This window comes from Gallinula chloropus (genome assembly GCF_964237585.1).
Source record: "Gallinula chloropus genome assembly, chromosome: 2".
Taxonomy (NCBI): Eukaryota; Metazoa; Chordata; class Aves; order Gruiformes; family Rallidae; genus Gallinula; species Gallinula chloropus.
Genome location: NC_140086.1, coordinates 101,820,608 through 101,831,162, shown reverse-complemented (window position 1 = coordinate 101,831,162; position 10,555 = coordinate 101,820,608). Strand labels below are relative to the sequence as shown.

Genomic DNA, 10,555 nt, shown 5'->3' with positions numbered 1-10,555 from the left:
ACTTGCTTAATCTTACTTCTGTATTTTCTTGGTCAGGTTCATTGTTATATTAAGTACTACTTAATTTCACATCTTTCTCCTAGGACTAAATGAATCAAGCTGATTGAACCGATTGGATTTTCCAAAGAATATATCAGAAGGCAAAATAACTATTAATACCTTAAAGTAGAAACATTTGATCAATGTTTTAAAGATTTTTGGTGATAATTTCATATGCAGAGACTATATACTGTTTAGTATAGACCATAAGATAGGTACTAGAAATAAAAGTCTGTTGGATAGATAATGATGTAATGCACAAAACTACACTGAAGGATCTTTTTTTTTTTTTAAATTTATTTATAGTATCTGCCTCCTTGGAAACCGTACGTTGTCGAAACGCAGCTTTGATGTCTGTGCCAAATTCACTGAAAGCAATAATGAAACTAAGACTACGGCCTTGTGGCGCCTGTTCTGTGATAGTCCTTTGCTTAATGCTACTTGTGATGACTACTTTAGTCTCAATAATGTAACAGAAATTCAAGGAATTCCAGGAATAATGAGCGGAGTTCTAACTGGTAAGCTGGAAAGCACAGCGTTTTAAAAGATTTTTGGACGTTATTGGTTTGGCATGTAGCTGTTGAGTACTGCAGTCTTCTAGTCTGTCGCTGCTTCTTTAGCTCTAATCTGCTTGTGTGAAAGATTGCTACATGGAGCATGCTTCCTCCTATAGATTTTCCATCGGGTTTTAGAAGCTGAGTTTCACATGCTTTTAATTTGGGTGTCATTGGAGTTTTAAAATTAATTATTCTTTCAAAAGCTGTTGCTCTGTCAAAATAAAAAAGTAGGAAAGCATTTATCACAGCTAATTTTTTTAAAGGTGTTTATCTCTCTTGTACACCAAATAGAATTCTATCAGCTGTTCATGAATAAATTTGTGAACTCCTAAGGGAGAACTTGTTTCCAATTTACATATAGTATTGAGGAACGAAGTCTGGTGGCTTGTCCAACACGATACAGAAAGTTAGTGATGGGTTTAGAGAAATAGCCTTCCTAACTTCCAATCTAGCATTTGGACAGGAGATATCCTACAAAGTGTGTAGGTTTTCTTCTGTGTTCCTATACAGTTGTGCCAGCTTGGGATTCCAGTTGCACTGGCTCATAAGATTAATTTTGAACATGTAATGGATCATATTGTATACAGACATTGTTTCCATGGATGAAATGGATGTTCTGATACTACTCACCTGCTTCCCCTCAAAATAAGATTTATGAAAATATCCATCTCCACATAGGGATGCTAGCAATTACTACTGCCACAGTAATTCAGTTTAAAATACCAAATATAAAGTATTTCAATTTGTTATTACATAAAGTATAAATATATAAAAGGCTTCTAAATGTAGCATAAAACTTCATGAATCTAAAATCGTGTGTTTAAGAAAAAATGAATTCTTCAGTGAAAAGTAAAATTCTCTTTGACTGAAATGATGGTGACACTGACTTGTTTTTCCCCCTTGTAGATAATCTGTGGAGTACCTACTCAGAAAAAGGATCAATAGTTGAGAAAAAAAATCAGCCATCAGTCGCTGGATCAGAAGAGACAAAAATGGGTGGTCTCCCTTATGTTTTTACAGACATCATGACCTATTTCACAATGCTTGTAGGGATCTATTTCCCATCTGTGACAGGTAGATCTGGCTACTTCTCTTCAGTGAGGATGTGTATTTGGAGTGGAAAAAAGATTATTTTGTTTGTGTGAATGCTTATTGCTGACACATAATACTGCTGGGCTGTGTGTCCTAGACTTCTCTACCTCAAACTTTCAGGTGCTAGAGACTAAAATAGCAGCTGGTTATTTTTGGGGTTTATAGGACTTAAGGAATCAGTTTGCAAGCTATTTTCTATGTCTGGAAAGAAAAGAAATGCACATTCATTCAAAATAATGTGTGCCTTTATAATATACTAGTCTGTAAATAGAAAAGAACAGTTGAGCATTAAAAGATGACGATTGTTTCAGGTATTCAAGCTGTGAATTGCCTGTGATTCGTTAAAATCTCCAGGTCTGGGGTTTTTTTTTGCAACTATAACTATTAGAAACTTTTTGTCAAGCTTAAGGGTTAAATTAGCTGCATGTCACTTTTTCCTCAGGTTGGTGTTGACCAAAACAATGATACACACTTTTCTTCAAAATCCCAACTGAAGCAATTCTAATGTCAAGTAACAGCACAGAACTCTTAAGCTGCATCAGTGTTTCCTAGTACAATACCAGGCAGACATGGCCCCTCGTGTTCTTGTCCCCCACTGTTCCCATTTCTCTACTTCAGGCTCTTTTATCAACATCTCCTAGTATCCGAACATGTGGTTAGGGTTGGATTTCCACAATGCTTTTGTACTGGAGTGTCTTGACATTCAATTCTATGTTTTGCTTCCAACAGTGATCAGGGAAATTCTAGGAAAGATGACAGAATTAGTTACTGTGTGATTATTCCAACTCCTTCCCCCCCGCCCCTCCCCTCAGTATGTGATAGAAATTAATTTTGTTCTCCTGTTGAATTCAAACAGGGATGTACGTGTGTTATTTCCTAACCAACCTTCTTGTGCTTTTCCTACTCCTTTCTCTTTTCTTTCCATAGTTTTATAATTTAGTTTATTTATACTTGAGTGTCTTATGTATATGGTCTGTTTAGTAGAAAGTTAATACATTTGGTCACACCGGTTGAATTTGCTAAATACCAATTAGTTTATAATGTCCATCCCTAATGTTTTGCTACTCCTGTATGTTTCCCTACAATTCTGGAATTATATTTGAAATACATTTTTTTAATATTTTATCTGTCTCTCTTCTGAGCTTTCTGCAAGGCATTTAGTCAAGAATGGGTGGTAACGTGAATTGCTGAACAGAATGAAGGTATAAACTGAGGATTTTTGCAGGATTATATTTCTGTAGCCTTCTCCAATGGTAATGATGTGTTAAATCAGGCTTCAAGTTAAATGTTCCTATTCTATTAGTTATTTATATGGAGTTAGTATTAATTATTCTTATGACATATGAATTTGGTCTCTTTTCAAGGTATTATGGCAGGTTCAAACAGATCTGGAGATCTTAAGGATGCTCAGAAATCTATTCCTACTGGAACAATTTTGGCTATTTCAACTACGTCTTTTATTTGTATCCTTTATGCTGTGGCTTTTTTAGTCTAGTGTTCATTCTGTAGGTTTAACAATATAGGGTTCTTTTATTGAAGAGTCATTGGAGTTGCTAAAATATAAAACGAATTAAATCTAAAATAAAAAGAAATAATTAATTTTCTCTAAAATATAATCATTAAAAGTACACAATTAAAAAGAATATATATTAATATTTTCTATGTTCTACCTTAGAATTTGAAGCACGAGTTAGAATCAATGTTTTTGGTTAAGTGATACAGAGGTTTGTAGCATCATGCTTCAACTGGCTTATTACTTTGTTGTTATACTCAGTATAACCAGTGAAAAATACCAGCAATAGAAGTTTAGTCCTTCAGTACCTAGAATACACAAGTGCTTATTTGTATGAGAAGATTATCTGTTCTGTTGCACAGTGTATGAACTGGCTACTTCTAATACTTCACAAATCAGCTATGCATCAAATTGAAATAACAGAGAACAGAAGATAAAAATTGTAGCAGGGAATAATTTAAAAAAAAAAGTAACCCAAGCAAACAATCTTACCACAAAGCAATCAGAGCAAACAAAACAACAAGTTCCCATGGACTTGTTAATTTCATGGACCCTTTTATTGCATCCCTAGGTGAAAAATGGTGCTTTTTCTCTAAATAAAGTGTAATATTCCTTCAGTCTCGGTAATAGATCTTTCTTGTATAGTGTTGTTTGGTGCCTGTATAGAAGGTGTGATACTAAGAGATAAGTAAGTCATATACAACTTCTGATTTTACAGGGAGTATGTACAATCATGAGTTATGTTAATGGGACTTATTAGTAGCTCTTTTTGAAAATGTCTGTGTGATATTTTTTTTTTTTTGCTTAAGTTAAAATTTGTGTCAAAGTCTCTCTGTTACACTGAGATGGCTGCAAAAAGTGTTGAGGTCATCAGGCTGTATCCCTTCAAAAAGTAGAAGCAGAACCTAAGATAAGTGTTTGACACGGACCTGTCCCTTGTAAAATGTTCTTGAGAAAGAAAATCATAGTTATTTGTGGAGTTGATGGGTGGGGGTAATGTGCTCTTGAGGACCAAAGACAGAAATAGGTTTTTTGAAAGTTACATCACCATGAGAGAGACTGCAATGCACTTCAGGCCTATCATTTCCACTGAATGTGGGACTATTTTCAAGTATTAGCTGTAGGTCAGGAGTCATGTCCGTTTTCACCCGTGTAATTGCCTGAGGACTTCTTAGGCACAATATGAAACACGAAGTGAATAAATGTGATAGAATAGCATGAACTGAATCTCCAGATTTTGACAGACTACTCCCTTATGAGAAGTTGAGTTAAGACAGATCTGTTGGCTCTTACCTTGCTGTTGCCAGGTTCTCTTTCTGGGTAAGGCACAAGCTTGCTTTTTGTGACGAAGCAGTGGCTGACACAACTTATTTCAAAACACAAACTTTTAGTCTGAAAGGAAGATCTCAAGATGGATTCTAGTCAAAGCTAACACAAGAAGCAGCAGGGGATCATTTAAAAATAAAAATGGTAATACTGCATCAGTGAGAACCTCTGATTTCTTTTTCTTCAAGAAAATGCACAAACCAAATCAAGCTGATTAATGCTTAAGAAATAGTAAATGGATTCTGAATTATAAATTACTGCAAAGCAATATCTATAAACTCACATTTTTGAAAGTAACATATTTGAAATTTATGGGAAGGGGATTTTGCAAGCTGTAAGTGCAGGTGATCTGTCACTAGAGCAGGATGCATTATAGCAAGTGCTGGATCCATTTTCTTTCATTTACCCTGCTGTCAGCTCTTGTTTGGCTGAAAGTAAAAAAGTATGGATTTTGTTCTGTGGGGCTTTTTTCCCCCGTTACATATTGTCACACCTGCCATCGGAAAAAGTACACTGTACATCTTTCAGTGCTTGTCTTTCATCTTTTCAAGTTGTTTCTTCTCTGTGTTTAATCAAAACACAGGCACTAGAATTTGAATTAAGAATCAATATGCAGCTGTATAAATGTGGTCATAGAAGCATAATATGTTTTTACCCTATATTTTTAAGGGTGTGGTTCCCCTTAAAATCTGCTGAAAATACTATACATCTCACTATATACATTATATATATAGCATATACATCTATATACATATACATTAAAATACGTTGCATCTGCTAAAAATACTTTGTCCCTATGCATCCAAGCTTGAGCATATGTTATAATTTGAACCCAGCTTTATTATATTAACCTGATAATTGTGTTTTGTGATGCTGATTTTAAAGAGCAGGTCTGAAAAGAGATAAAGCATTTAATTCTTCTTTAGTCTGTAACCTTTTCTTTTTTTTCTGGTGTTTATTTTGAAAAACCAGAAAACACTGGGTGGGGAAACCCTGCTATCGCAGTGTATATAGTCTTAAAACTGATTTTGGCTGTTTATTAACAAAACTTAGGTGGGCTGTGAGGAGTTTACTTGCTTTTAAAACAAGTTTGGGGAGTGTGAGGAAAGAACCTTTTTGTAGTTTAGTTAAGTATGAAGTGAATTATCTTTAAAAAAATCCCAAAACAAACTAAAAAAAAAAAACCCAAACCCCCCAACACCAACAGTGACATTGCATGGGATATCAGGGCCACACCTCTTCCTGAACTTCACCCACCTGTTTGCCATAGTCATTTCAGAATTGTATCAGGTAGCACCACAGTCAGAATACATATGATGTGGATAACTTGAGATGGTAGTAACTAGTAGTTTCTCCATTTACTTGGCTATATGTCAGTGTCACACTACTAAAAGGAAAGGCTAATACATATTGCAGATCTGCTTCTTTCCCAAGGTATGCCTGTACTACTTGTAGAACAGTTTTGCAACCTAGTTCCTAGCAGTCACAAGGATCTGAAGGATGTATATGTAGATCCTTCTGCTATTGCTGTTAATTCTGTAAAGTTTAACAAGATACCTGATAACTGCTGCCTGTTTGCTTAGAGGCATCACTTACAATGAATCAATTATTATGTGCTTTCATTAAACAGCTGAATAAGGGAATTGGTAGTTTAGTAAATCCTATGTGCATGCTGTGACGTAGTGTTTATTATTGAAAAGTGATGCCTGAAAAGAGTGAAATGTGGGTACTGAAGTTATAGTAAAAGTTATTTTAAGGCTTACTTATGATTTTTTCTCTTTTTTTTTCTTTTGTTCTTTTTTTTTTTTTCCTTTTCTTTTTTCTCCCCTTCCCTAAGGTTTGGAGAAGCAGTTAGTCAAAATCTTGTGGTTGGTACATTGGCCTGGCCTTCTCCATGGGTTATTGTGATTGGTTCATTCTTTTCAACATGTGGTGCGGGTCTCCAAAGTCTCACCGGTGCACCCCGTCTATTGCAGGCCATTGCAAGGGATGGCATTGTACCATTTATTCAAGTGAGTTTTTTCTTTGCAGTACTTCAAATTGTGATGGAAATACACTCACAAATATGGCCTATATTTTTGACACACACACACAAAAAAGTACACATTACCTCTGTTATTCCTGCAGAATTGTGAGGAAAAGCTTTGGAGCTCAGGTCTAATTGTGTACAATAATAGGTGAAGCTATTGCAAGATGAAGTTTGAATTTGGGTATTTCCATGCAATGCAAGTGCATTCTTTTTTGTTCTGCACATAAAAGTTAGGGCTTCGAAGCTGAAAATATTAGTCTTCTATAAATGCAAATAGATGAACTAAGAAGCAACTAACAACTGAACATCTTGGCTCTAGGTTGTATTTACTACTTGTATTTGTGAACAGCTTCGACAATCTCATTATGGAACTGCATGATACTTCTCATACCGTAGAAATACAATTCTATTTTTTTAATTATTATTTTTGTAAGCTAAATGAGTTCAGCAATAGAACTGTATGCCATGGCTCCAAATACTAAGATTTTTCTGACATGTCTGTGCATGTTTTAAAAATACGTACATTAGATTTTTCTCAGAGGATGTGAGTAAGGGAGGTGGCAAACAGAAGATAAGAGAACTCTTGCTGGAAGATATTTAACACAGTTGCTGGGCTCCAGCTACAAAAACTACACAACTAGACCTGAGACAAAAATTTAATAATTGACATTCTAAAAGACTCTTAACAACTAGAGAGCAAAGCTGTGATTTCTGTGGTGAATTTTTGAGTTTGAAAACTTACCTCAAATTGCCAAGAACAGCCAACAGTTGCACAGTACAATGATATACTACCAAGAACAGGTTCAAGTATAAGAAGTGGATTATGTTGAGTAAGTATGAATATTTTGGGAACTGTGTTAGGGGATAACTGTCAAATTGCTGCTGGAGCCAGAAGGGTTAATGAATCAAGAAGTAAAAAAGGTAAAAAGACATCAGCTGCTGCTTTTGCAGCCCCTCTACTGTGTGGATTTTCTGCCAGCACCACTTATAGCAGTGCTACCTCTAGGAGGAAGCATAACTGCTGTGTCTTGGATTCCACTGGCTTGAGCCATTCTGTATCTACAGTATTGGCATCTTGTTCATTAAGAAAGTTATATTATCATTCCCTTGGATTAAAGCATTCCCTTGGAGAAAGATGATGATGTGCAAGAATATAAAATCCGCTGCTGTTTCGTTTCATTGTTAAGAGCAGTGGTGCGTTCCCTGGCTTGAAGTGAGGGTTTAATTCTTTATAGTTGTATTGAGGAATATAAGGGAGAATAAATACCTCTGGAACCTCAAGTAAAGCTTTTTGACATCTATCACTGGTATACCTAAATAGAATTCTCCTCAGGGAAATTGTCACATGTAAATTTTTTTTTTCATAGGGCTCTGGGCAGGATCATAGGCTTGTTGAAGTCTTCTTTAAAGATCAGTATCTACGTTTCCAAGTACTGAGTTCATGCCTGCTCTCTATGTTTTAAAAAGTACTGCCCTCAACTATGTCAGCTTTTAAGAGACTAAGCACAAATCTCTGATGTGTGTAGATTTAAAGTTACTTAAGGTAGTATCAACAGCAGCTGCAAAGCTACTGTAATGTTGTGTAGTCATTGCTTATTTATTAATTCTTTTCCTATTGGGGATTGGTGGTTTGCAATTTTGTTTGCGGCTCTTTGTAAATAATGACTGGTTTAGTTTCTGGTTAGAGTTAGTTCATTATCTGCACCATATTTCATAACAGTATAATGAACAATGTTCCCTAATCTTACTGTTTACTTCAATTGAGATAGGTATTTGGTCATGGAAAAGCAAATGGAGAACCAACTTGGGCACTGCTCCTCACTGCTGGCATTTGTGAAATAGGAATACTGATAGCCTCATTGGACAGTGTAGCTCCAATTCTTTCAATGTAAGTATTAGTGTGGTGTTTTGTGTTCTTAAGTTAAATAATATTTTGTTATTACATTAACCAAGTAATGATTTTTTCTTTTTGAAACAACACATGATAGATTTTGTTTTCTAACAAGTTATATTCCTATTTGATGCTGGAGGTAATATTAAACAACAAAATGTTTTGTCTGGAACTAATTTTTAGGCACAATATTTTTTTCCATGACAGAGTTCCCCAGTGCTAGTAAAATATAAAAACTTGGATTTTAAAGTAAAAATTGGAGCTATTTTAGCTCAAGTGCATCTAATGGAGACAGATGAAACAATGTAATGTCTTGGGATATGAACTGAATGTAATTTTACTGACTCTGTCTTGGAAATTTATCTGTGATTGATCCTGGTAGGTAACTCAGCCCCATGCATGTGCTTGCTCACTCGCCACCCCCGGGAAGAGAATCAGAAGGGTTGAAGTGAGAAAACTCATGGGTTAAGATAAAGACAGATTAATAGCTAAGGCAGAAGTTCCATGCACAAACAAAGCTAAGTAAGGAATCCATTTGCTATTGTTTGGAAGTTGTTTAGACCTTTCCAGGAAAGCAGTGCTTCTCTATGTGTAACTGTGACTTGGGAAACAAACACCAGTAAGTCCAAGTGTACCCCCTTCTTCCTCCTTTCCCTGAGCTCTTACCACTGAACATGTCATACAGTATCCTATATCCATTTGGGTGTTTGTTAGCTGCGTACCCTCCCCAAGACTGTTTGCTGACAGAACAGGAAGAGAAACAGAGAATGCCTTGATGATGTGTGCAAGCTGCTCAGCAACAACCAAAACATTCCTGTGAGAGGGTGTCACAGCTTGTCAGGAGCGCAGATGACTATTCCCTAATGCTCTCACGTGGGCATGAATGACACTGCAAGCTGCAACCTGGGCAGAATCAAGGACGACTATAAAGCCCTGAGATGCAAATGAAAGACTGCTGCCTGAGTTATCTTTACGCCATTCTATCAGCTGGAGGAAAGCAGACAGCTAGAAATAGGCATATAATGCATATCAACTGCCTGTGTAGCTGGTACTGTTGCAAGGGTTTTGGCGTTTATGATAATAGGACATTCTCCGACGACTATGATCTCTGATGGGATCCACCTATCTAGAAGAGACAAGGGAGTCTTTGGCAGCAGGCTGGCTGACTTGGTGAAGTCGGCTTTAAACTGAAGGACTTGGTGGGTGGAGTCCAAAGTAGCAACGCTAATGCCATCGAACTGGGGCATGAGCCGGGCCAACCAGAAGAGTAACAAATGTTCCTTAGCTGCCTCTCAAGAGGAGAGAAGGCCAACCACCTCAAGGGTATGTATGGCTAAGTTGGATCCTCTTGCACCCTCCAGGGAAACCTGCATGCTCTCTGAAATGCCTATACACCAGCATGAAATGCCATGCACACAACATGCAGAGTAAACAGGAAGATCTAGAGGTCTGTGTACAGTTACAGTGCCACGATAGCTTTGCAATTACAGAGACACAGTGGGATAGCTGGTGTGAGGGGAATGCTGTCATACATGGCTACGTGCTTGTCAGGAAAGACAGGCCAGCAAGGCAAGGTGGTGGAGTTGCTCTTTATGTCAGAGAGCAAATGAAATGTATTGAGTTCTGCCTCAGGAGTAGATGAAGAACAAGTCAAGAGCCTATGTGTAAGAATTAAGAGGCAGGCTAATATGGGTGATGTTATTGTGGATGTTCATTTCAGGCCACCTTATCAGGAAGAGGAAGTTGATGAGGCCTTCTACAGACAGCTGGAAGTAGCCTCATCATCACATGCCCTGGTTCTAATGGGAGAATTCAGCCATCCCGATATTGGCTGGAAAGGCAACACAGCCAGGCACACGCAGTCCAGGAGGTTCCTGCAGAGCACTGATATGATAACTTTTTGACCTAGATGATGGAGGAGACAAGAAAGAGAGGGGTGCTGTGGGGATGTGAAGGTGGGGGCCAGCCTTGGCTGCAGTGACCATGAGATGGTGCAACTGAGGATCCTGCATGGAAGAAGCAGGGCAATAAGTAGGATTACAACCCTAGACCTCAGGAGAGCTAACTTTGGCTTCTTCAAAGACCTACTAGGATAATGCCATGGGTTA

The 10,555-nt window shown here is 37.2% G+C and overlaps 1 protein-coding gene across 2 annotated transcripts in view; it reads left to right on the top strand.

Annotated features, from left to right (window-relative positions):
- Positions 1-10,555, top strand: part of SLC12A7 (solute carrier family 12 member 7) — a gene marked incomplete at its 5' end in the record, with an annotated part of 61,190 nt that overhangs the window by 29,361 nt on the left and 21,274 nt on the right. For both annotated transcript variants that reach the window (XM_084280350.1, XM_084280351.1), the window contains 6 exons: positions 346-557; positions 1,503-1,670; positions 3,053-3,151; positions 3,832-3,889; positions 6,365-6,539; positions 8,326-8,444. In XM_084280350.1, coding sequence (XP_084136476.1) covers positions 346-557; positions 1,503-1,670; positions 3,053-3,151; positions 3,832-3,889; positions 6,365-6,539; positions 8,326-8,444 — 831 coding nt within the window. The remainder of the gene's footprint in view (positions 1-345; positions 558-1,502; positions 1,671-3,052; positions 3,152-3,831; positions 3,890-6,364; positions 6,540-8,325; positions 8,445-10,555) is intronic.